The sequence below is a fragment of the Pan troglodytes genome, chromosome 8 (assembly GCF_028858775.2).
Source record: "Pan troglodytes isolate AG18354 chromosome 8, NHGRI_mPanTro3-v2.0_pri, whole genome shotgun sequence".
Lineage (NCBI taxonomy): Eukaryota > Metazoa > Chordata > Mammalia > Primates > Hominidae > Pan > Pan troglodytes.
Window position 1 is genome coordinate 145,039,326 of NC_072406.2, and position 26,391 is coordinate 145,065,716.

Here is a 26,391-nt window from a genome sequence, read left to right on the forward strand (position 1 = left end):
CAGGTCCCATGGTCCTCCCATGGTCCTCCCATGGACCAATACACCCTTTGACCGCCCCCCCAGCCCCCACTCATCCGGCCGAGTTGGGAGAGACATATCCAGAAGGTCAGAAAGACCATCTGGATGGCACGTCTCTTCCCCCAGGAGCCGCTGGATGCAGCAGCCCACCAGGAGTGTTCACGGAAGAAAAGCATCACTTCACGAGAAGCTCCACGTGGTGCTTGCCGGCACAGACTCCGCCACCCATGATTCTCCTTATTCTGGAAGTTTCCTTCTGAGGGGCCCTGCACGTGTGCAGGGTACGTGGCCTGCGCCAGTGTGAGCCCCACCCCCATCCCCACTCTGGAAAGCTGCTGGGTTCAGGGGGCGCATTTCTTGCGGGCCAGGAGCCCCCCACCCAGAGCCTCGAGTCACGGAAACCACGCACAGAGACTGGCTTTTGTTGTTTGTTTACTGGAACACTCAAATCAAAAACAGGCTCACGGTCTGAACAGTCTTCTGGTCTAAGCAACTCAGCACCAGCACCGCCAAGGGGAGGCCGCCCTTGTCCTGGCCCCGGGAAGAGACGCGGCTGCAGCCCCGACGCAGACCCCATGGCGCACACAGGCAGGCAGAGCTCGAGGTCCAGGCGGCTGCCCGGCGGGAAGTCGCTGGGGGAGGGTCCCTGGCTGAGGCTGCACCAAGGGCTGGGGAGAGGCCCAAGAAGGGGAGAGCGAGCTGGGAGCTGGGGATGGGAGCCGGGAGGTGGGGATGGGAGCTGGGAGGTGGGGATGGGAGCTGGGAGCTGGGGATGGGAGCCGGGAGGTGGGGATGGGTTGGCAGAGGGGCAGAGCCAAGGGCAGAGGCAAGTGCTGGGGCCCCAGCAGCTGATGGGAGGCAGGTCCAGGCCTGCACTACCCGATGGCTTGGTGTGGCAGCCCATACAGGACCAAGTTGAGCGTGGTGGGAAGGAGCTCGGAGCTTTGGAGCAGCAGCAGCTTGTCCTTCAAGGTCTGAGAAGCCTCGTCTGTGGAGAAAGGGGCAGGAGCTATGAACCCCGAGGCCCCGCAGGACGTCCAGCCCGGTGAGGACCAGGGCACAGGGGCGGGAAGTGGCAGCTGCTCCGACTGAGGGCGCTCTGGGGAACACACTGCCATTCGCCAGGCCTCCAGGGCGCCCCCACCACCCGCACCCCTCCCGCCCCGAGGTGTCCAGGCCCGCGCAGCCGGGTGACGGCACCAGGACTGGACCCCCGATCCGAAGCCCACCATCCCCCTCTACCCCTTGGCCAGGCGAGCTGCTCTGCTGGGGGGGCGCCCGTCTAGAGTGTGGCTGTGGCCTTGCAGGAAGCAGTGGCCTCTGCCCCTTTTGAACAGTGACAGTCACTGGGCTCATGCCTCCATTGCAGGGACCAGAACTTGCAGGTCATCGCTGAGCAGCAGCAGCGGGACAGCCGGCCTGGCTCTGCCCTTCCCCGATTCCCCTGCAGAGCGTCGTGTGGGCCCCACACCGGCCACACCACGGCGGCATCCGTGTCTGCGCCCTGCTCTGCATTTGCAGGGATGAGTGTGGGTTCCGTCTGCCTTCCTCCTGCCCCTTGCTCCCTCTCTCCCCCAACAGGCAGGGATCCTTGGGACCGGTATCCCCGGACCGTGGACCACGTGCTCTTTACACGATAAACTCCTGGTGAGCGGTGGACACTGAAGGCCTCTGGGGGAAGCCTTCTTAGTCAGGGCAGACCACCCCCTCCGTGCACCGCTGAGCGCCTCAACTCAGGGTCCCGGGAAGCTCCTCTGTGGCTCCTCCCCGGGGTCCCGGGAAGCTCCTTTGTGGCTCCTCCCACCTCACCGTGGCAGGAGGGTTTTGCTGACTCTGAAGGACTGCTGGGTGGGGTTCCGCCTGTCCGTGTTTGAGAACAGACCATGTCCCGTGCCCCTTCCCAACTTTTCCCCTGTGAGGCCAAGAGAGGGACGGGCGCTGGATGCCACGTGACAGGCAGGCTGCTCTCCAGGACGCCAATGGGACACACCCCTCAACCCATGCATTCCTCTTCCGGGAGGCCTCTTCCTGGGCCGGGACTCCTGGTCATATCAAGGGGCCGTCGGGCACTGTGGTACAAGCTGTCGGCCCCCTAGGAGTCCTTGCTTGGGGAGGGGGCCAGGCACAGCTGCCACCTGGATTTCCCACTGGTTCCCAGACAGCCCCTGGGCTCGTGGGGATTGTGTGACTGGAGCTGTCAACGAGGAACCGTGATGCTTTCCCTCTGGGTTCTGGAGCCACGTGGCACTGTGGGCCGTCACTGCCGAGGGTCGCGCCACGGTCGGGGACTGGGGCGGTACAGAGACGCAGGCAACTTCCAGGCAAGAACAAGCCCTCCCTCTTTCCGGCTCCTAGTTAACGTCTGGAGTCCCAGTTCCCCCACGGAGAAGCGGAGATACCTGTCCCTGCAGGGCTGTGCGGTGCACGTGCCCCACGGGCAGCGGCTGCAGAGGGTGCTGAAGGCCGCGGGGTGCAGGCCGCCCCTCCCTTACCTTGGTTCACCGCCTCGTCGCCACTCATCTTCTGAAGGAGACGCACCGTTTCTCCAATCGGCTTCCCAACGGCCAACAGATCTAGGGGAGAAGCGTCCCCTCAGGAGGGCATGGACACCCTGGCAGCCTTGCTGAAGGATTGTGGGACAGGCCCGGGATGCCAGGGGCCCACGCACTTTCCCATAAGACGCTGGCCCGCAGCGCGTTGTCCTGCAGCAGCGTCGGCCACTGGTTTGCCAGGATGCTCTTGACGCCCACCAGGCTCAGCAGGATGGCCGCCTCAACGGGCTCCTCCAGGGACAGCTGTGAGGCGCTGTGGGGACCCGGCTCCCGTGGGCTGGTGCCAGGGGCCCGGCTGAGCCGTCCCCCTCCCCATGCACAGCCACACCTCGCCAACTGCTGGAACGCATGTGCACCCCAACAGCTCTCACCGTTCCTGAAACCCGACCCCAGGTCCCTGCTCCCTTGTGGGTCCCACGCCCGTCTGTCTGACCTCTCCATCCTCAGCACCCCCGCCCACCCGTTCCAGGCAGCCAGGCACCTCCTGTGCTCCGCGCTCTCCATGTGCCTCTTCAAGCTCTGGTAGGACCGCGCCAGGTCCAGCAGGACTGCCACCTGGCACTCTGCCGGGACGGGAAGGGCAGCTCAGCAGCCTTGGCCTGACATGGGGAGTGGGGATGGGGTGTGGGCAGGTGGGGCCTGTGCCCCAAGGGCGCGGCAGGGCATGGCACGCTGGCCACTCAGCTCCGGGCTCCGACCTCATGACCGTCAGGTTTTTTCCAGGGACCCCCTGGCCACAGTGGACCTCGCCAGCCTCAGGAGCCCAGACCCCTTCACAGCCTCCTCCTGGCGACTGTGCCGGGCAACAGGAAGTGGTGGGAAGCCCACCTGGGCTCCCCCAGCCTCCTCTGCCCTGGAGGGCATCTCGGCGCCCCCACCATGCCTGGATGCCCTGGCACCCCACATGAATGAGGTGTATGAGGTGGAGCCCTCCCCAACGACGGAGGGACAGGCTGCTGGGGGGCAGCACTGACTGGGGGCTGATGTGAGGGGGCCACATGTCCCTGTGTAGTGGAGACATGGCAGGCTCCTGGGATGCAGGGGAGCCTCGGGCACTGGGCATGAGTTGGTCACCCTGGCCTGGGTCCTCCACGGAAGCAGGGATCGGGGGCCAGTGCAACCCTGGGCGCTGCCCACTTCCACTCGCAGCCTGGCCGTTCCCGCAGACAGGCTGTCCAGCTGCGTGAGGCCGAGGCTGCTGGGGAGTTGGGGGAGCCCTGGCGAGGCCTCTTCTACTTTACTCACTGCCTCAGTTGGAATTCAACTTTCAAAGAGGCCCATTTCTAACTCCACCTGGGATGGGCTTCCAGCACCTCTGATGGCCAAGGCCCAGGCTTGCAGAGCAGAGTGGGGGTCCTGCTTGGCCCCACCCAAGTGCAGGCCCTGGGTGCCAGATGCCACAGGACAAGTGTCCACACACCTGCTCCACTCCATCAACAGGGCCCACACCCCTCATGGGGGGCACAGCAACTCCCGGGTCCCTAAAAGACTCCTGTCAACCCCACACAGTGGGGCCATCAGCAGCCCCATCAGAGAAGGTCACGGCAAGTGGGCTGGCCCTGCACAGGGGGCGTCCTGGTGGGGCTGCAGCCACAGGACGTTGAGTCAGAGGGGCGGCCTCGGCACAAGGCTGAGCCATGCCTGCCTCCTGACCGCTCGCCCTGCGGTGTCCGAGTGGCTGCGCCTGCTGTCTCCATCAGCACCACCCTCGGGCCGTGGCGTGTGACGGGGTGACGTACCCCTACGTGTGTGCTGTGCTGATGCCACGCCCCCAGCCTGCCCTGCCATCCCCACCTCCTGCCAAAAGCCCCCCGTGCTGGAGCTGGCTGGGGTGTCACTGTGCCGGGCATGGCAGGACCACACCTGGCAGCCCCTCCACGGCTAGTGGACGGCGAAGGGGAAGGCAAGGTCCCGAGTGCCCACGATGAGACTAGAGGCCCTGAAGGAGGGGCCGTGACCAGCGCGGTCCTGAGCCCACCCCAGCCTTCCTGGGCTCCTGGGCCCAGCACTGACTCCTGCCAGGTCTGAAAAGCTGGGCTGGGCGGAGTGGGGGCACTCGGAAATGAAGGGCGGGAGGGCCAGAAGCCCCTGTGGCTGCCACCTCTGTGTGGGCCAGGCAGGGGGTTCAGGGGTGGGTAGAGGTCGTCCACCTGCAGACAGGAGGGGCCTGCAGTCACAGAGGGTGGGGGGCAGGAGGGGGCTGCGGCCACAGGGGGTGGGGGCAGCACCAGCAGGTGACAGTGGCCCTGCTCTGCCCTCAGGCGGGTTTGTCCTGTGCCCGCGGGGGAGGGGGTGCTGAGGGGACACCTCTCACCTTGCAAGTTCATGGCGACCAATCTCTCCACTAATACATGGGACAGGAAGCTCTCCATTCCATAGAAGAAGAAACCGCTGCAGCTGCCCAGGGCCTGCTCCCACTGGGCCTGGCTGCAGAGAGAGGAGAGCGCTGGTCAACAGTGCCCATGCACCTGTACCAGACCCCACCATGCGTTCTTAAAGCTGCCACATCCTGTGTGGTCCACGCCTGTCCCATTTGTGCATTAAACTGAACTTTCTTTCGTGTTCCTAATGCCCACGCCTCCCTCCTCTGTGCTCTGATCACAGGGGTCACGGCGGAGCCTAGTCAAGGGGACCCACAGTGAGCATGGACTTCTACGCTGGAATGAACACCCCTACTCGGGCGGGGCTCGCTGTGGGAAACGCTAGGAGGGGCTTTCCCAATGGCCCAGCACCTGGAAGTCAAGGCACCCCCAGTACTCCAGGCATGGGAGACAGTGACCAGACTAGGGTTCCCTCCTTCCATACAGGACCCCAGCCCTGCCCCTGCAGTGCCACCCTCTGCACACACCTGTCCCTGCACACACCTGCCCCTGCAGCCCCACCCCTGCACACACCTGCCCCTGTAGCCCCGCCCCTGCACACACCTGCCCCTGCAGCCCCACCCCTGCACACACCTGCTCCTGCAGCCCCGCCCCTGGCATGGAGCCTGTGACATGGAACGACCCCTCCCACCCGTGGTGCTCTCTCTCTGGTTGCTCTGTTCCCTGCTGGCTGCTTCTGGACACCTCTGGACCACGGAACCCCAAGGGCATCTGGGGGGCAGAGTCTGCGAGTGGTCTCTGGAGGGCTGCAGTGCTGGTGGTGAAGAGGCAGCCCCTGCTGCTGGACCGTGTGCTATCAGTGACCCTGGGGGCCCCAGGTCGCCATCTGTAAAGCGGGGTAACAGTGCCCCTCGCCCAGTCTCTATGAGGATTCAAGGAGCTGGGTCTGTCTCAGCATTGCATGCTGTACGTGGCAGGACTTGCAGGGCAGACCCAGGGAGCCGGGGGTGGGGGGCAGTGGCTCCCCGCTGGACCCCCAGACCTGCCACACTGCAAACGGCTCCTGGGAGCCCAGATCCGAACCTGGGAAAGTGCTTGCTTCCCAGATGTCCCGCCCATCGTGACGTGAATGTGTCTTGGAATCTTTCCAAAATGTCTTGGGTGATGGAGATAGGAGTCAGCATTTCTGCAAGGAGAACAGGGTGGATACAGACCACGGTGTTTCATCAGACACGGGTGTGCAGGGCCGGGGTCCCTGGGGAGGGGTCACAGCGAATGCAGGTGCATATATCAGTGCCCTGCCATGCCCTAGTGGGGTGATGGTAGAACCAGGCTAGCCAGAGAGAAAACCTCAACAAATTAAAATATTTACAGCCAAAACGGGGCAAGCACATATGCAGATTTTGGAGCCTCGAGGAGTGGGGCACCAGTTGCTGCCCACAACTGCAGGATGGCAGGAGGCCCGAGGCTGGCGTGTGCCTGAACGGGGAGCCCTGTGCAGCACCCACCTGGGCCCTGGGCCTCCTCGTATGGGTCCACGACGACTGGGTCCCGGTCAAGGAGAAACGGGAGCACAGGGCGGGGTCTGGGGCCCCCCCGGGGCCCATCAAAGGATACACTTGAAGTTGTCTGAGTCGACTATGATGCAGTCAGGGGGGATGGTCCGGGGGATGCTGCCCTGCAACCACAGACCAGGGTCAGCAGGTGCAGGGGCCGGGAGCCTGACCTCCCGCTGTGCCCACCAGCCCGACCCCCTACCGCAGACCAGGGTCAGCAGGTGCAGGGGCCGGGAGCCTGACCTCCCGCTGTGCCCACCAGCCCGATCCCCTACCGCAGGCCCCCACCCACCTTCCTGCCCTTCTTCGCTAGGCTTCTCTTTTTGGGGTCTCTGCTTCTTCCCTCCTTTTTCACGCCACCTTCTGTTGAAGACAAGAAAGAGGCAGGGATGTTTGGCAGCAGCTCGAGGCAGCCCTCCGGCCACACGGTCGGTTAATTTCATGTTATGCAAATTTCACTTCAATGAAAAAAACAAGTTGTGAGAACAAGCGGTTTTAATTTGTGTAAAGTTGACGTGGCAATAACTTGTGAAATGCAAAGGTTCACAGGGTTGGGAAAGTCCTCAAGAAAGAACCAGTCTCCAAAGGCTCCAAGGCCCACCTGGCTGACCATTCACACACCCCACTGGGTACTCACCAGTGTGCCTGCCATGCCCGGGCCCCTCACTGGTTCCAGGGCCTTCTGTACAGGGATTTACAACCTGCCCCTTTCGACACGAACACTTTCTTTTGCAGGCTCTGAGTAGACAGTCATGTGCCTGGGAAGGATGGCCACTTCCCTCCTGTTTCTGCCCCCGACTTTCCTTTCTGTGTGCCTATGCTGGGGCCTCCAGCAGACAGCGGAATGGACGCACGCATGGGGCCCACTGCCTGACCGCCTTCAAAGAGGCTGCTTCTGAGGGATCCCCATTAAGAAGGAGGCTGTCTCCAGCTTTTGATGGATTTCTTTATCAGGATGGGGCATTGCGTTTGGTTCCTGGCTCACGAAGTAAATGTGTGCATTTTATCAAATGCTTTTCCCCTGCGCTGACTGAAATGCTTGCACTGTTCCTCTAGGACATCTGTACGTTTTAAGGTTAAACTGGGGCCGGGCACGTGGCTTATGCCTGTAATCCCAGTGTTTTGGGAGGCCGAGGTGGGAGGATTGCTTGAGCCCAGGAGGTGGAGGCTGCAGTGAGCCGTGATTGTGCCACTGCACTCCAGCCTGGGTGACAGAGCGAGACCCCGCCAGGAAGTGGGGAGGAAGGGAAGAGAAAAGCTGAACTGAGTGATGGCAGCTTATCTTTTTACGTATTTTTTGTGCTGTTCTGGGGCAGTCTGGGAGGAGGTAGGCTGGCCTAGGGAAGGATGGGAGGAGCTGTCTACTTTTCTATTACTGGGGAGATTTCTCTAACACTGACATGATCTGTTTCTTGACAGTCTGGCAGAATTCAGTGAAAACATGGAAAAACATATTTTTTGTGGGAAGACTCAAATCCATCGATGTCCTTTTTTATTGGTTATGAGACTACTCAGGTTTGCTTTCTTCCTGGCATCTGAAGGTGTTTTCTCCTAGTATTTTGTCCTTGCTGCCCAGGGGTTTTGCTATGTTGATTCAAAGTTGCTCGGAGACTTCCGTGTTCTCCTGTCGCCGCTGGTGCATTATTAGCGCTGTGTCTTTCCGTTTCTGGTGTTCTCGGTTGCTCTTCTCTGTGGCATCTCTGTTTCCCTGGCGTCTTCTGCATGTTCTCCTCTGCTCACCTTGGGATCATTCTGCCTCCTTGCTCTGACTTCTTCTTTTTTTTTTTTTTGAGACGGAGTCTCACTCTGTCGCCCAGGCTGGAGTGCAGTGGTGCAATCTCGGCTCACTGCAAGCTCCACCTCCCGGGTTCACACCATTCTCCTGCCTCAGCCTCCCGAGTAGCTGGGATTACAAGCGCCCGCCACCACGCCCGGCTAATTTTGTGTATTTTTAGTAGAGACGGGGTTTCACCGTGTTAGCCAGGATGGTCTCGATCTCCTGACCTTGGGTGATCCGCCCGCCTCGGCCTCCCAAAGTTCTGGGATTACAGGCGTGAGCCATTGTGCCCAGCCAACTCTGACTTCTTAAATCAGATGCTGAGCTTCTGAATTCCTGGCGCTTTTCCTATTCTGACGTTGGCATTTACATCTGCAATACCTTCTAAGTTATGTTTGGCAACATCTCACTAGTTTTTGACATTTCCATGATCATTTCATGTCTTCTGAGTCCCATGAGATATTTAAAAGTGTGCTGTTGAATTTTCAAGTGTGCGAGGATGGAAAAAATCTGCCTTCGGGAACTGCTTTCTACCCTCATCACGCTGTGGCCTCAGATGCGGGCCGTCTGCCTGTGTCTGAGGCGCAGTGGGATTTGCTTCTCAATTTTGTGATTATTCCCAGGATACTTGAAAAGATTGCAAATCGCCACTTTCGAGGCACAGAGTTCCATGTCTCTATTAAGCCAAGATTGTTAATTATGTCGCCCTGAATCTCTCTGTTTTTGCTCTTTGTCTGGACCGTCAGTAATCCAGGCGTGGTAAAATCTCCCAGCGTCGGGGCTGGCCAACGGCCGCACCCCGCGGTTTTTGCTTTTTATTGCTTTTTGTATTTAGAGGCTATTTCATACCTCTGAGGAGGCGAACTTTCGATTCTCATGATGTCCATGTCCCTAATAATGCCTGGCTCTAAAGTCTGTTTCCTCTGAGAGTCAGACACCAGCCCTCCGGGTTACTCTTAAATATTTACTCATTTTCCCTTCTCTTGGTTTATCACGTGGGGGTCATTTGTGACGGGCGTGCTTCCTGCAAAGGGCATGCGGCTGGCACCTCTTATCTCCTGTGTCTTCTCACTGGCAGGGTTGGCCAATTTTCTTTTTTTGATATATGACATAAATGGGCCAACTTCTACCATCTTACTACTTTATTTTTATTTGTCCTGGTTTTCTACCTGTTTCTCCATGACCAGCTGTTGGATTTGATTGAGGTAACCGGCCCCTTCGTCTTCCTCATTCATTCTTCCTTCTCTATTTGTTGGGAGTTTGCACACCGACTCTCTGGTGGTGCCCTTAGCGCTTTACGGCGGTGCGGCCACACCTGGCGGCCCCAGACTCAGCGGTTCGTGGCTGAGGACACTCAAGGCTCTAGATCACCGGCAGCCCGGCTTTCAGTGACTCTGTGGTGAGGGTTCTGTTAGTTTCTGTGGCTGCTGTTAACCAATTACTACAAAACGCGGGCTTGATGTGGCACTGCTTCCTGTCTGACGGTTCTGGGAGTCGGAGGTCCGAATGGGGTCACTGGGTCACAGTGACGGCGTCGGCCGCGCTCTGCCTGGAGGCTTCCGGGGAGAATCCTCTCCTGGCTCCTGGCCACACCCTCCATCCTCACCTTCGGCAGCGCAGCCCCCAGGCTCCTTCTCCTGCTTCTCTTGTGTGAGGGCTTTCTCATCACCTGGGCCCACCCAGATCCCGAGGATCGTCTCAAGTCTGGAATCGCATCTGCAAAGCCCCAGGACCACGCGACGTTGCAGGCTCACAGGCACCCCGGGCGGCCCGTGTCCTGCCAACCACACCGTTGCTGGAGCGTCTAGTTGGGCTGCTGCTTTCCTTTTCCGCCCCTGCCATGACAGTGGTGGCCGCGCCGGGCAGTGAGGAAGGGAAGGATGTTTCAATAAGCGATGTGCAGACAGCTGGATCCCCTTGTAGAAAAAACCTTAAACTCCACTTCGCACTCCACAGAGTCCATCTCGGATGGCAGTTAGGTGGAAACGTGAAAGGTGGAACACAAAAAAGATGCATTTAGAGGATGTCATTGGAGAATATTTTCATGATCATGAGGTGAAGAAAGATTTTAAAAACCCCGAACACACCTGATGACAAACCACAGCTAACGGTGAAAAGCACAAAGCTTTCACCTAAGATCAGAAACAAGGCAAGGAAGCCCACTCTTGACTATTTAAACAGCGCTGGAAGTCCCCACCAGAGCAGTCGGGAAAGAAAGAGAAATAACAGGCCAGGTGCGGTGGTTCATGCCTGTAATCCCAGCGCTTTGGGAGGCCGAGGTGGGTGGATCACCTGAGGGCAGGAGTTTGAGACCAGCCTGACCAACATAGCCAAACCCTGTCTCTACTAAAATTACAAAAATTAGCTGGGTATGGTGGTGTGCACCTGTAATCCCAGCTACTCGAGAGGCTGAGGCAGGAGAATTGCTTGAACCCGGGAGGCTGAAGGTTGCAGTGAGCCGAGATTGCGCCACTGCACTCTAGCCTGGGTGACAGAGTGAGACTCCATCTCCAGAAAAAAAAAAAAAAAAAAAAAATTAAAAAAAGAAAGAAAGAACAGGCACACACAAAAAAAGATGTGAAATTATGTTTGCAGATAACAAGCTCTTATATATACAAGACCTCAAAGACTCTACCAAAAAACTGTTAGAACTAATAAATTAAGTTGCAAGACACAAAATCAACATACAAAAATCAGTAGTATTTCTATACATTACAATGAACTATCATTAAAATCAGTACTATACATTACAATGAACTATCTGATTAAGAAATTAAGAAAACCACCCTATTTATAATAGCATCAGAATGAATAAAATACTTAGGAATAAATTCAACTATGAAGTGAGAGATCTGTGCCTTGGAAACTGTAAGACACTGAGGAAACAAGTTGAAGGAGACATAAATAAATGAGAAGATATCCTGTGTTCATGGATTGGAAGAATTAATCTTTTTAATTGCCCATATTACCCAAAGCCTACAGATGCAATGCACTATCAAAATTCCAATGGCATTTTTGACAGAAATAGAAAAGCAATCCTAAAATTTATGAGGAGCCACAAAAGACCCTGAATAATCAAAGCAATCCTGAGCAAGAACAAAGCTGGTGGCATCACATTACCTGACTTGAAATTATGCAACAAAGCTATAGTAATCAAAACAATGTGGTACTGGTATAAAAGCAGACACTGGGCCCGATAGAAGAGAATGGAGAATCCAGAAATAAACCCACACATTCAGGGTCAATTGATATTTGACAAAGGTGCCAAGAACACACAATGGGGAAATGACGGTCTTGTCAATGAACAGTGTTGGGGTAACCCAATATCCACACACAAAACAATGAGTTTGGAGCCTTATCTTACACCATCTACAAAAACCAACTCAAAATGGATTAAAGGCTTAAATGTAAGACCTGAAACGATAAAACTACTAGAAGAAAACACAGGATAAAAGCTCCTTGATTGGGTCTTGGCAATGATTTTTTGGATATGACATTGAAATCACAAGCAACACAAGCAGAAATAAACACATGAGATCACATCAAACTGAAAAGCTTCTGTATGGCTAAGGAAATAACATAATGCAAAAGTGATCTATGGAGTGGGAGAAAATGAATGTAGACTGTATATTTGATAAGGGATCAATAGCCTAAGTATATAAGGAACTCCTATAATACAATAGTAAAAAACCAAACAACCCAATCGAAGAACGGGCCAAGGACCTGAATGGACATTTCTCTAAAGAAGAGATAAAAATGGCTAACAGGTTGATGAAAAGGTGACACGTAAAGGTGACGACGGAGCAGGTCTCAGCCTTAGCAAGATGACATCCTGCCATTGGCAACAACATGGATGAACCCTGAGGACATCACGCAAAGTGAAAAAAGCCAGGCACTGAAGGCCAGAGGCTGCATGATTCCATATACATGAGGAATCTAAGAGTGCAGCTCACAGAAGCAGAGTGAGTGGTGGCTGACGGGGGCTGGGGGAGGGAGTGAGAGGTGCTGGCCCAGGGTGCAAAGCCCTGGTGGTGCAGGACGAGGAACCTCCGCTGACCCGCAGGGCACAGGGTACACAGTGCTGATGTGTGCTGTGTGAGCACTGACGTGTGCTGTGTGTGCTGATGTGTGCTGTGTGTGCTGATGTGTGCTGTGTGTGCGGTGATGTGTGCTGTGTGTGCTGTGTGTGTGCTGTGTGTGCTGTGTGTGCTGATGTGTGCTGTGTGTGCGGTGATGTGTGCTGTGTGTGTGCTGTGTGTGCTGTATGTGCGCTGATGTGTGCTGTGTGTGTGCTGTGTGCTGTGTGAGTGCTGATGTGTGCTGTGTGTGCTGATGTGTGCTGTGTGTGCTGATGTGTGCTGTGTGAGTGCTGATGTGTGCTGTGTGTGCTGATGTGTGCTGTGTGTGCTGATGTGTGCTGTGTGCACTGATGTGTGCTGTGTGAGTGCTGATGTGTGCTGTGTGTGCTGATGTGTGCTGTGTGTATGCTGATGTGTGCTGTGTGTGCTGTGTGCTGTGTGAGTGCTGATGTGTGCTGTGTGAGTGCTGATGTGTGCTGTGTGTGCTGATGTGTGCTGTGTGTGTGCTGATGTGTGCTATGTGTGTGCTGTGTGTGCACTGATGTGTGCTGTGTGCACTGATGTGTGCTGTGTGAGTGCTGATGTGTGCTGTGTGAGTGCTGATGTGTGCTGTGTGTGTGCTGATGTGTGCTGTGTGTGCTGTGTGCTGTGTGAGTGCTGATGTGTGCTGTGTGTGCTGATGTGTGCTGTGTGTGCTGATGTGTGCTGTGTGTGTGCTGTGTGTGCTGTGTGCTGTGTGAGTGCTGATGTGTGCTGTGTGTGCTGATGTGTGCTGTGTGTGCGGTGATGTGTGCTGTGTGTGCGCTGATGTGTGCTGTGTGTGCTGTATGTGCGCTGATGTGTGCTGTGTGCACTGATGTGTGCTGTGTGAGTGCTGATGTGTGCTGTGTGTGCTGTGTGCTGTGTGAGTGCTGATGTGTGCTGTGTGAGTGCTGATGTGTGCTGTGTGTGCTGATGTGTGCTGTGTGTGTGCTGATGTGTGCTGTGTGTGCACTGATGTGTGCTGTGTGCACTGATGTGTGCTGTGTGAGTGCTGATGTGTGCTGTGTGTGTGCTGATGTGTGCTGTGTGTGCTGTGTGCTGTGTGAGTGCTGATGTGTGCTGTGTGTGTGCTGTGTGTGCTGTGTGTGCTGATGTGTGCTGTGTGTGCGGTGATGTGTGCTGTGTGTGCGCTGATGTGTGCTGTGTGTGCTGTGTGTGCTGTATGTGCGCTGATGTGTGCTGTGTGTGCTGATGTGTGCTGTGTGAGTGCTGATGTGTGCTGTGTGTGCTGATGTGTGCTGTGTGTATGCTGATGTGTGCTGTGTGTGCTGTGTGCTGTGTGAGTGCTGATGTGTGCTGATGTGTGCTGTGTGTGTGCTGATGTGTGCTGTGTGTGTGCTGTGTGTGCACTGATGTGTGCTGTGTGAGTGCTGATGTGTGATGTGTGTGCTGATGTGTGCTGTGTGTGTGCTGATGTGTGCTGTGTGTGCTGTGTGCTGTGTGAGTGCTGATGTGTGCTGTGTGTGTGCTGTGTGTGCTGTGTGCTGTGTGTGCGGTGATGTGTGCTGTGTGTGCGCTGATGTGTGCTGTGTGTGCTGTGTGTGCTGTATGTGCGCTGATGTGTGCTGTGTGTGCTGATGTGTGCTGATGTGTGCTGTGTGTGTGCTGATGTGTGCTGTGTGAGTGCTGATGTGTGCTGTGTGTGCTGATGTGTGCTGTGTGAGTGCTGATGTGTGCTGTGTGTGCTGATGTGTGCTGTGTGTGTGCTGATGTGTGCTGTGTGAGTGCTGATGTGTGCTGTGTGTGCTGATGTGTGCTGTGTGTGTGCTGTGTGTGCTGTGTGTGCTGTGTGTGCTGTATGTGTGCTGATGTGTGCTGTGTGTGTGCTGATGTGTGCTGTGTGAGTGCTGATGTGTGCTGTGTGTGCTGATGTGTGCTGTGTGAGTGCTGATGTGTGCTGTGTGTGCTGATGTGTGCTGTGTGTGTGCTGATGTGTGCTGTGTGAGTGCTGATGTGTGCTGTGTGTGCTGATGTGTGCTGTGTGTGTGCTGTGTGTGCTGTGTGTGCTGTGTGTGTGCTGTGTGCTGTGTGTGTGCTGATGTGTGCTGTGTGTGCTGTGTGCTGTGTGAGTGCTGATGTGTGCTGTGTGTGCTGTGTGCTGTGTGTGCTGATGTGTGCTGTGTGAGTGCTGATGTGTGCTGTGTGTGCTGATGTGTGCTGTGTGTGCTGTGTGTGCTGTATGTGCGCTGATGTGTGCTGTGTGTGCTGATGTGTGCTGTGTGTGTGCTGATGTGTGCTGTTTGTGCGCTGATGTGTGCTGTGTGTGCTGTATGTGCGCTGATGTGTGCTGTGTGTGCGCTGATGTGTGCTGTGTGTGCGCTGATGTGTGCTGTGTGTGTGCTGTGTGTGCACTGATGTGTGCTGTGTGCACTGATGTGTGCTGTGTGAGTGCTGATGTGTGATGTGTGTGCTGATGTGTGCTGTGTGTGTGCTGATGTGTGCTGATGTGTGCTGTGTGTGTGCTGATGTGTGCTGTGTGTGTGCTGTGTGTGCACTGATGTGTGCTGTGTGCACTGATGTGTGCTGTGTGAGTGCTGATGTGTGATGTGTGTGCTGATGTGTGCTGTGTGTGTGCTGATGTGTGCTGTGTGTGCTGTGTGCTGTGTGAGTGCTGATGTGTGCTGTGTGTGTGCTGTGTGTGCTGTGTGTGCTGTGTGCTGTGTGTGCGGTGATGTGTGCTGTGTGTGCGCTGATGTGTGCTGTGTGTGCTGTGTGTGCTGTATGTGCGCTGATGTGTGCTGTGTGTGCTGATGTGTGCTGATGTGTGCTGTGTGAGTGCTGATGTGTGCTGTGTGAGTGCTGATGTGTGCTGTGTGTGCTGTGTGTGTGCTGTGTGTGCTGTGTGTGCTGTGTGTGTGCTGATGTGTGCTGTGTGAGTGCTGATGTGTGCTGTGTGTGCTGTGTGTGTGCTGTGTGTGCTGTGATGTGTGCTGTGTGTGCGCTGATGTGTGCTGTGTGTGCTGTGTGTGCTGTATGTGCGCTGATGTGTGCTGTGTGTGCTGATGTGTGCTGATGTGTGCTGTGTGTGCTGATGTGTGCTGTGTGTGTGCTGTGTGTGCTGATGTGTGCTGTGTGTGCTGTGTGCTGTGTGAGTGCTGATGTGTGCTGTGTGTGCTGTGTGTGCTGATGTGTGCTGTGTGAGTGCTGATGTGTGCTGTGTGTGCTGTGTGTGCTGTATGTGCGCTGATGTGTGCTGTGTGTGCTGATGTGTGCTGTGTGTGTGCTGATGTGTGCTGTCTGTGCGCTGATGTGTGCTGTGTGTGCTGTATGTGCGCTGATGTGTGCTGTGTGTGCTGATGTGTGCTGTGTGTGTGCTGATGTGTGCTGTGTGTGCGCTGATGTGTGCTGTGTGTGCTGTGTGTGCTGTATGTGCGCTGATGTGTGCTGTGTGTGCTGATGTGTGCTGTGTGTGTGCTGATGTGTGCTGTGTGTGTGCTGATGTGTGCTGATGTGTGCTGTGTGTGCTGATGTGTGCTGTGTGAGTGCTGATGTGTGCTGTGTGTGTGTTGATGTGTGCTGTGTGTGCTGTGTGCTGTGTGAGTGCTGATGTGTGCTGTGTGAGTGCTGATGTGTGCTGTGTGTGCTGATGTGTGCTGTGTGTGTGCTGTGTGTGCTGTGTGTGTGCTGTGTGTGTGCTGATGTGTGCTGTGTGTGTGCTGTGTGTGCACTGATGTGTGCTGTGTGCACTGATGTGTGCTGTGTGAGTGCTGATGTGTGCTGATGTGTGCTGTGTGTGTGCTGATGTGTGCTGTGTGTGTGCTGATGTGTGCTGTGTGTGCTGTGTGCACTGATGTGTGCTGTGTGTGCTGATGTGTGCTGTGTGCACTGATGTGTGCTGTGTGTGTCCACTGCACTGTGGGCTCAGAACCCACTGGGAGGGTGGAGCTCATGTTAGCATTTCTTACCATCTACAGACACGCAATATAAAGGGGCAGGAGGAGCCTTTGGGAGGCAATGAACACGTGCATGGCCTGATCACAATAATGTCTTCGTGGACACACTCATCCACAAACTCACTGAGTGGTCTACGTTAGGCATGTACAGCTTCTTACATGCTGGTCACACCTCAACAAAGTGGCTTAGAAAACATGCTAAAAGCACCAGCTATTAAGAAAAAGATTGATAAATTAGACTATAATAACATTAAAATATTTTGTTCGTCAAAAGACCCATTTAAGAGAGTGAAAAGAACTGGTACAGAGAAGACATTTGTCATTCATATAAACAATAAAAATTATATCCAAAGCATACCAGGAAAATCCAACAAACCTCAAAGAACAAAACCCAGATAACCCCAGAGAAGAACCAGTGAGAGACGAAACAGGCTCTTCACAAACGGCTGGTTGGTGAAAAGCCGAAAGGGCTGGGACTCCCGGGCACACCAGGACATGCAGACAGACAGGGTGTCTGGTAACGGGGGGTGGGGCAGATAAATTGTGGTGGGTGGAACACGGCCGGCCACAGAGACCAGCCACAGAGCCAGGAAGGAACCGGAGCCACAGAGACCAGCCACGGAGCCAGGCAGGAGCCGGAGCCACAGAGACCAGCCACGGAGCCAGGCAGGAGCCAGAGCCACAGAGACCAGCCACGGAGCCAGGCAGGAGCTGGAGCCGCAGAGACCCACCACGGAGCCAGGCAGGAGCTGGAGCCACGGAGCCAGGCAGGAACCGGAGCCACAGAGACCAGCCACGGAGCCAGGCAGGAGCCAGAGCCACAGAGACCAGCCATGGAGCCAGGCAGGAGCCAGAGCCACAGAGACCAGCCATGGAGCCAGGCAGGAGCCAGAGCCACAGAGACCAGCCACGGAGCCAGGCAGGAGCCGGAGCCACAGAGACCAACCACAGAGCCAGGCAGGAGCCAGAGCCACAGAGACCAGCCATGGAGCCAGGCAGGAGCCAGAGCCACAGAGACCAGCCACGGAGCCAGGCAGGAGCCAGAGCCGCAGAGACCCACCACAGAGCCAGGCAGGAGCCGGAGCCACGGAGCCAGGCAGGAACCGGAGCCACGGAGACCAGCCACGGAGCCAGGCAGGAGCCGGAGCCACGGAGACCAGCCACGGAGCCAGGCAGGAGCCAGAGCCATGGAGACCAGCCACGGAGCCAGGCAGGAGCCGGAGCCACGGAGACCCGCCACAGAGCCAGGCAGGAGCCGGAGCCATGGAACCAGGCAGGAACCGGAGCCACAGAGACCAGCCACAGAGCCAGGCAGGAGCCAGAGCCACGAGCCACGGAGACCAGCCATGGAGCCAGGCAGGAGCTGGAGCCACGGAGACCAGCCACGGAGCCAGTCAGGAGCTGGAGCCACAGAGCCAGGCAGGAGCTGGATGCAGCGTGTGCCCTCAGATGCCATTTGCACGAGTTTAATAACAGGCACCCCAGGCTGCAGGATTTTGGGGTGCTGATCTTGGAGGTGAGGTGATAAAAGGCCCTGGCTTTGCAGTACAGTCAGGAGGGTGGGCGCTGTGGGTGGCGAGCTGGGCTGGGGAAGCAGGAGTGGCTCTCGGGTGGGTGCAGGTGCTGCCTCCTGCCTGGTTCTCCATTTGGGCATTTTTCTAGAGCCATGGTGCACTTCGCTATCAAAAACGGTTTCCGACACCTCCATGAGCCTCGTGTCTGTGCCAACCGACTCCAGCTCCGGGCTCCCTGCCTCTCCACCCGGCACTCCCACCCTCTCCACAGCCTGAGCCCCACCCAGTCCTGGGCCACTGAGCCGCCCTCCTGCCATGCAGGGCAGACACATCCCCACACAGTGCTCGTCAGGGGAAGGCAGGAGGGCGGCCGGAGGGACCAGCCACAGTTCCGAGAAGGGGCTGACCGTGGCCTGCGATGGACGGGGCACCCAGTGGGCCAGAATCAGACGGAGAACAGCTATAAGCTGCCACGCCGGCTGCTGTGGGAGCTCCTGGGCCTGGAGGAGCCTCCGTGGGACACGGTGCCTGCAGGGCCCTCCATCCTTGGACCTCCTCCTTCAAGGATCCACTTCGCACATGTGCCCTTGTGCAAACTTCCGTGACACCGATGCAAATTTGCTCTTTCTGTATTTCACGTAAAAAATTTCCACTCACAAGCAGGAGACTCCACGAGGCCTTGGGGTCACAGGAAGGCTCGGAGTGCCAGAGTACAGAGTCCAATTTGAGCATTGTTCAGGTTCAACTGACCACAGGGAGCTGCCTGCATTTAAAGTGAGCGACGTGACGGGACTGGACGCTGCACGCCAGCAAGTCATCGCCACAGCGAAGGTCACGGCACACCCAGCCCCAGGAGCTTCCCCAAAATGCCTGCAACCCTCCCTCCTGCACCCACGACCCTCCCCCAACTTCTCCTGCAGCCCCAGCCCCCACCCCCAGGAAGCAACTTACCTGCCTTCTGACTTGTACATTGGTTTGTATTTCCCAGGCTTTTGTAAAAATGAAACCATCCCTGTGCACTCCCTTGATCCGGCCTCTTTCCCTCGGCGTAATCCTTCTGAGTGAGCCCCGTCACCCTTCGGCGTAATCCTTCTGAGCCCCGTCTACGCTGTCCCAGGCGCCAACAGCTCGCCCCTCATTGCCGGGCAGGACCCCAGCACGTGGCCGCACCCCAATGTGCTGATCGCCCACTGGGTGTCCAGGTGTCCGTCCTGTGGGTGATGGATCTTTCTGTGGTTTCCCGGTTTAGGTCATTGCAGATAACGCTGCTGTAAACATGTGTATGAGTTTCTGCGGGAGGCGTGTCTCCTTATCTCTTTGGTAGATGGAGTGGAATGACTGCGGCATACAACAGGCCTGCTTTAACTTCTCAAGAAACTGCCAAACTGTCTTCCAAAGTGGCTCCAGCATTCACCATTCCCACCAGCCGAGTATGAGGGTTCCGGTTCCACACCCTCCCAACACGCGCTCTGGCCGACTTTGTGAGTTTCACCCGTTCTAACAGGCGTGCAGGGGTATTCCATCGTGGTTTCCATTTGCATTTCCTTGATAATTAGTGACGTCGGGCATCCTTCCATCGTACTTTGTGTGCTATATCTAAATCTTTTCTCGTGAAGTATCTGTTCAAATCTTTTTAGGGTTGTTTCTTTCTTATTATTCAGTTTTGAGAGTTCTTTATATAGTCTAATCTGTTATCAGATTCTTCCAGTCTTGGCATAACTTTTCATTTTCTTAACAATATCTTTCAAAGAGTGGAAATTCTTAAATTTGCTGACGGTCATAAAGATTTTCTTCAGTGCTTTCTGCTAGAAATGTGAGGGTCTTTGGTCTCGGATCCATTTCGAGCTGATTTTCCTGCGTGGCATGCGGCCTCGTTTTTGTTGTGTTTCGTTCTGCACTTGGACGTCCAGGGACTGCAGCCACTCATGGAGATGCCCTTCCTCCACTCAGCGTCCTCGTCCCTTCGCCAGCCACCACCCGGCTGTGCACCTGTGGCGTGCTTCTGGTTCCCCGCCCCATCCCACGGGTCTACACGGCTACCGTCACGCCTGCGCTCCACTGTATCAATACCGCACCCGTGTGACGGGGTCCTGACATCAGGTGGTGTGTGCCCTCCTGTTTTGGCTATTATAGGGGTCCCTTACATTTTTATATAACTTTTAGAATAAGCTTGTTAATTTCTACAAAAAAAAAAATCCTGTGGAGATTTTGACTAGAATTGTGTGGAATCTATAGATCACCTTGGGGCAAGTTGACACCTTGGCAATATTGGGCCTTCTCATCTAAGAGCATGATGTTTCTCTCCATTTGTTGAGTTCTTTAATCTCTCTCGGCAATGTTTTATAGTATGAGTGTATAAAGTCTTGCACCTTTTGTCAAACTTATCCCTAATTATTTCCTGCTTGGAAGCTATTGTCAATGGTAGTGTTTTAAGTTTTAATTTCTGATAGTTAGTTATATAGAAATGCAATTGGTTTTTGTACCTTGACTTTTATATCCTTCAACCTTGCCAAAATCACTCACTAGTCAGAGTAGCTTTTTCTGTAGATTAGACTACATTTTCTACACAGATGATGAGACCACCTGCAGAGAAAGACCACCTAGATGCTTTTCCTTTTTTCTTCCTGCCTCTCTACTCTGGCCGGGATCTCCAGCGTGGTGCTGACACTGCAGTGAGCGGCCCTGCCTGGCTGCTGGCCTTAGGGGACGGCCTCAGCCTCCTGCCAACCTGCGACGCTCAGGGGCAGGTGTTCTGCAGATGTCCTTTGCCAGCTGGAAGAAGCCGCCTTCCCCTCCTCATTTTCTGAGAGTTTGTATTCCGAATGGATGTTGGGTTTTGTCAAATGCTTTTCTGCATCTATTGCAATCATCAGATAGTCTTTATTTTTTAGCTTATGAATGCGGTGAATTACATTGGCTGATTTTTCAAATATTAAATTAATTACCCTTGTATTTCTGGGTTAAAACCCACTTGGACATAATATAAATCCTTGTAACATATTGTTTTGCTCCATTTCCTAACATTTTGTTAAGAATGTTATTAGCATCTATAGCCATGAGGCATATTGGTCCATTTTTTTTTAATCTCCTAATGTCTTTTTCTGGGTTTGGTATCCGGATAATGCCAGCCTCAGAAAATCAGTTGGGAAGCAGAGTCTCCTCTTTAATTGCTGTGGGAGGATGTGTGTAGAAATCCTCTGGGTATAGATGTTTTTTCTTTTCTTTTTCTTTTCTTTTTTCTTTTTTTTTTTGAGATGGAGTCTCGCTCTGTCACCCAGGCTGGAGTACAGTGGTGTGTTCTCAGCTCACTGCAACCTCCACCTCCCGGGTTCAAGCAATTCTCCTGCCTTAGCCTCCTGAGTAGCTGGGATTACAGGCACATGCCACCACACCCAGCTAATTTTTGTGTTTTTAGTAGAGATGGGGTTTCACCATCTTGGCCAGGCTGGTCTTGAACTCCTGACCTCGTGATCAACCTGACTTGGCCTCCCAAAGTGCTGGGATTACAGGTGTGAGCCACCACGCCCAGCCAAGGCTTTTTCTTTGTGGGAAGATTTTAAACTAAAGATTCTATTACTTTAATAGATACAGGCCTATCCAGGTCATCCCTTTCTTCTTGAGCGAGTTTGGAAGTTTGGGTCTTTCGAGGAACTTGTCCATTTCATCTAAGTTGTTAAGTTTATTGGTGCAGCATTATTCATTATTTACTTTTTATCCTCTCTTGACTCTGTAGTGATGCTGCCTCTATCATTTTTGATATTGATAATTTTGTGTCTCTTTTTTCCTGATCAGCCTGACCTGACTAGAGGTGTATTAATTTTATTGATTTTTCTCAAAGCACTTGCTTCTGGTTTGTGTTTCTGTTTCCTGTGTCACAGATTTCTGTTCTTATTTTCATCATCCTTGATGATGCTTGTGTTGAATTTGCTTTTTCTAATTTCTGAAGATAGAAATAGCAGTCATTGCTTTGCAGCCTTTTTCTTTCCTAACATACATGCTTAGTTCCATAAAGTCCTTCTTGCGCTTCAGCAGCATCCACACATAATGATAAATTGTGCTTTTGTCTTCATTCACATCACAATATTTTCTAAATTTCCCTCCTTTTAATTTCTTCTTTTATCCATGGGTATTTAAGAAGCATATTTAGTTTCCAAGTGTCTGGGTTTTTCCAGGCATGGTTTCTGTTATTAAGTTCTAATTTAACTCCACTGTGGTCAGAGAACCTACTGTGGGTAATTTGGACCCTTTCATATTTTTGAGGCTTGTTTTATGGCTCAACTTAGGGTATATCTTGTCAGATGTTCTGTGTGTGTGTGTGTGTGTGTGTGTGTGTGTGTGTGTGTGTAAAAAGTGTACATTCTTCTGCCGTGGGGGGAATGTTACATCAATGTCCATTACTGATTTGATGCATATTTGTTCCATCACTGTTGAGAAAGGGAGGTTGACCTCCCCAGCCATCCTCGGGTACGTCTTGATTGTTCTGTGGCTCCGTGGGTTTTGTCTCGTGTGTTTTGCAGGGATGTTAATCGATGTACAGACACTGAGGTTTCACACCCTCTTCATGAATTAGCCTCCTCCTCTTTACGGAATGGCCCACTGTAGCCCTGGTCACGTTCCCAGGATGAACTCCACCTTTTTCTAATTTAATCTCACCATGCCAACCTTCTTTGGATACTAGGAGATAAGGTTTTTCCATCCTTTCTTTTTAACTTACCATTTTCTTTGTATTTAAAGTGGGTTTCTTGGAGGGAGCATATTCTGAACGCTGAATTTTCATTTAATCAGATGATATTTTTCTTTTAGTTGGGGGTGTTTAGACACTTAACGTGATGATAGATATGGTTGGGTTGAAATATACTATCTTGCTATTTGTTTTTTATTTTTCCTATCTGTTCTCTGTTCCCTTTTTTTCTGTGTTTTTTTGGATTAAGGGTATGTTTATGATTCCATTTCATCTTCTTCATTATGTATTTGCTATAAACTCTGTGGGGTTTTTTGTTTGTTTTTCTTGTTTTGTTTTTATTGATTACTTGAGGATGTATAGTTTATAACTTTATCACAGTCTATCTCCAAGTAATATTATACCACTTTCTCCAGAGGATGGAGACTTTAAATACTTTGCTTCCATTCCCTCCCTCTCATCTTTTGTGCTGTCGTCATTCATTTCACATTTATGTTATAAAACCCCATGCCATTATTATTGTCTTTTACTCTAAGCTTTTTGCTCAAAAATATTTTAAAGAGATTTTGAAAATAAAGGCGTTTTAAGTGTTTATCCGTGTTTTCACTATTTTCAGAGCTGTCTCTTTCCCTGGCCTCGCACACAGGTGGTGGCTGTCTTCCTGCCGAGGGCTCTGCGGATCTCGGAGTGGCCGTTCCTTGCAGCTCTCTCCTTCCAGGTGTCCCGCCCTGCACGTTGTAGCTGTCAGTTTCCCAGACTCCAAACTGTCTGTCCTCAACTTGCGGAGACCCCTGGGCTCTTCCTGCCCCCCGCCCCCCACAATGCTGTGGCCTGGAAATTCCCCAGAGAGTAAGAGCTGGGTGGGCCATGGCGCTCGCCAGCCAACCCCCCTTCGAGGACCCCGTCCTGCGCGGACTGCTCGTCAATGTTTGAAAACCCTCATTTCATGGGCTTTTCTCTGGTTTTTATTTGTCTCAGCGGGAAGAACAAATCTGGTCCCTGTTACTTCATCTGAGATGGAAGCAAAAGTGCAATCGATTTATTTTTAATTTTATTTGATACCGAAGTGCAGAAAACTGCACGTACCGCAAGGGTAGCGCTTGGGGAAGTTTCACAACCGGGGCACGTCTGCACAGCCAGAGCTCAGTCACAGAATGTCATCACCCCCGAATCCCAGCCGAGCTCAGGGCCTTCCGCGCGCTCCCTCATGCTTTTCACCGTCTGAGTGATTAACGGAGAGGCTGGTTGTTTACTACACATCTGGTCCCCTCCTTTGAAACAGGTATTTGCGGGGGCAAGAACAGCGTTAAGTTCGTCTTCCCTGTGTGTTTAGCACCAGGATACTGGCACATAGCAGGTATTTTATAAATAGTTTTGAGTGTTTATATATATCCATATATATTTTATTTTTGACAGGGTCTCACTCTGTTGCCCAGGCTGGAGTGCAGTGGCACCATCTCAGCTCCCCAAAGCCTCAGTCTCCCAGGCTCAAACCATCCTCCCACCTCCCAGCCTCCTGAGTAGCCGGGACCACAGGTGCACACCACCATGCCCGGCTCATTTTAAACTTTCTTGTAGAGATGCACTCTCACCATGTTGCCCAGGCTGGTGAGTATTTATATCTCACAAATATCTTTGAATGAATAAATGCCTAGAAAAATGTTGCAACATTTGATGATTATTTTTTGATAGGAGCTAACATTGTTTCATCTGAAAAATAATTTAAATATTTCCATTTTAAAATTACACATTAAGGTGGCTGAGGGCAGTTCCTACCTGTCTCTTCTTTATGGAGGCGATTCCACAGCATTTGAAGAGAAAATTCTCGTGACACAGAGGAAATTGTCCCTTCATCGAACACAGAGAGACCTTCCAGTGGCAGCTCCAGGAGATGTCTGTCTGCGATCAGGACTATCTTATCGGCAACCTCGGGCTGGACTGTGTCTGGGAAACAGCAGTGCAGGGAGATCAGCTCCTGAAGACGGGACCCCTCCCACGGGGTCGCGGGGCTCCGTCTTCTGACTTGGCTGCTGGGCGCTGGGAAAGGCTGGCAGCCCGCCTTGACTCCATGCCACCTCCTCCTCCAGATGCCCCAGAACGGGGCGAGGAACAGCCTCCCATCGCGCCTGTCCCTCCACACGATTCTTTTTGTTAGCAAGCACGTGTGGTGTGGCGGGGCTGACAATCCACCCACGCGAAGGTGGCTGTGCGGAGTTCCGTGGTGCTCTCAGGAGGCTTGGCACAGAGCCTCCTACCCAGAGGGCTGGTCCAGGGCTGTGCGGAGAACCTTCCGGGGACCTCAGGTGCAGGGAGGCCTCAGGGGAAGGAGCAGCAGGGCTTGTGGGACTCCTGGGTTCCTGACCCCCCTTGGCGTTCCCGGATGGGTGGGTGGATCCCAACCCCACCTCTTCTGGCGGGATGAGCTCCCCAGGCTGAGTGGCCGCGCCCGCCCCACTCACTGTGTTGTCCTGTGGACGTTTTCCTCTCCTTGTCTTTGCCCTTCGACTTCCCTGAATCGGCAACAACCGCAGGTGTCTGCACTCTGAAAGTCAGGTTATATATTCGGGTTTAAGAAACAGAGATAACAAACGCTTGGAATATAGGCGACACCTGCTCAGCCTGTTTCACTCTAAGGCAGCAGCACCACGAATCCCCACGCTCACTTCTGGGGATGGTCCCACTGAGGTGGGGCCGGGATGAGCCACAGGATTTTGGGATCATCTCTGATCCACCAGCCAAGCTAAACGGTGCCAGGTGTCCGTCCCCTCTGCCTTCCTTCCCACCCCAAATCAAAGCAGCCCGGGCGGTCCCTCGGAGGTGCTTGCCCTCCCACCCCACACTTGGGCCAGGGGCTGGAGGGACCGTGGGCAGTGGGCAGTGGGCAGTACTCCTCCAGGCAGGAATGGAGGCAGAACCAGGAAGAACTGCTTCCTGGGAGCAGGCGGGCGGCGCCGAGTCCTGAACAAAGGCGGCCGAGAAGGCACAGCAAGCACACGTGGTTGGCCACAGCACTGGACACACGTGTCCATGCGTGAGCGTGGTGGGGTGCCAGCCTCAACGTCATCCCCAGTACCTGGCCTTGGAGAGGCTGATCAGGGGGAATAGCGGCTGCAGAAGCTCCTCCAGGGGCCCCAGGACGCTGCTGAGCCTCTGCACAGGGCGCTCCTTCTCTTCCACCTGCAGGCCTTCTGGCTCCTACCACAATCCAAAAAAGAGGCCCCCGTAGCAAACAGGGCGTATGGCCCAGACCCCGCGAGGGCCAGGCCCCTGCAGAAAGGCCGAGCTCCTGCCCCTTCTGCAAACAGCATGGTGGACAAGGGCACCTGGCTCGGCAACAAGGGCCCCACAGCACCTGGCCCATCCTCTGGAGGGTCACCCTGAGACCCCAGCCCCCACCCATCTCCTCTGCCCGCACCACGGAGGGTCCTGCCTGTGGGGACAGCCGGGCCCAGGTGACCCTGAGCTCTGCGGAGCAGAGTGGGCCGGGCCCCTCCTGTTTGTGCTTCAGGGATCAGACACGGCCAAGGAGCCCAAGGAGCAAGTTCTCCCCCCACATGGACCTTGGCCTGGGAGTTGGGCAGTGCCCGGGTGTTGGGATGGCCCAAGCCCTTCAGCAGCCTGGCCTAGCACCCTGCCCCTCCCCCCACCTCGCCAGGGTCCTGGCTCTCAGGGGTGGGGAGCAGAGGGTCCTGGCTGGGTGGCTTGGAGCCTGGAGGGCCTCACCGAGCCTATGTTCAGGGCCATGTCCTCGCTGTACACCTGGGCCTGGGCCTGCTTCCGGAACTGCTGGGCACAGGCCAGCAGGTGGGAGAAGGCAGTGGGACTTATGGCCAGACGCATCACCTTGCAGGAGCCTGCGGGGACATGGACACACCCTCTGTCGCTGCCTAGGGCTGAGGATGGCAGCTGGACCAGCTGGACCATGCATGGTGAGCACTGGGAAAAGGGCTGCTGTCCC

The 26,391-nt window shown here is 54.4% G+C and overlaps 1 protein-coding gene across 6 annotated transcripts in view; it reads right to left on the reverse strand.

Moving 5' to 3' along the window:
• Positions 1–433: 433 nt before the first annotated feature.
• Positions 434–26,391, reverse strand: part of CFAP46 (cilia and flagella associated protein 46) — a 137,316-nt gene continuing 111,358 nt past the window's right edge. For 2 of the 6 annotated variants that reach the window (XM_024346698.3, XM_024346699.3), the window contains 12 exons: positions 26,157–26,287; positions 25,507–25,628; positions 24,893–24,975; positions 24,210–24,377; positions 6,740–6,810; positions 6,509–6,569; positions 6,400–6,435; positions 5,975–6,077; positions 4,885–4,997; positions 3,052–3,133; positions 2,511–2,591; positions 434–1,006 (listed from right to left, as the gene is read on the reverse strand). In XM_024346698.3, coding sequence (XP_024202466.3) covers positions 463–1,006; positions 2,511–2,591; positions 3,052–3,133; positions 4,885–4,997; positions 5,975–6,077; positions 6,400–6,435; positions 6,509–6,569; positions 6,740–6,810; positions 24,210–24,377; positions 24,893–24,975; positions 25,507–25,628; positions 26,157–26,287 — 1,595 coding nt within the window. In that variant the 3' untranslated portion in view covers positions 434–462. Of the gene's footprint in view, positions 1,007–2,510; positions 2,592–2,686; positions 2,824–3,051; positions 3,170–4,884; positions 4,998–5,974; positions 6,078–6,399; positions 6,436–6,508; positions 6,570–6,739; positions 6,811–24,209; positions 24,378–24,892; positions 24,976–25,506; positions 25,629–26,156; positions 26,288–26,391 lie in introns of those variants that run through there. The other 4 variants (XM_063782367.1, XM_063782368.1, XR_010147079.1 and 1 more) reach the window with 4 other exon arrangements.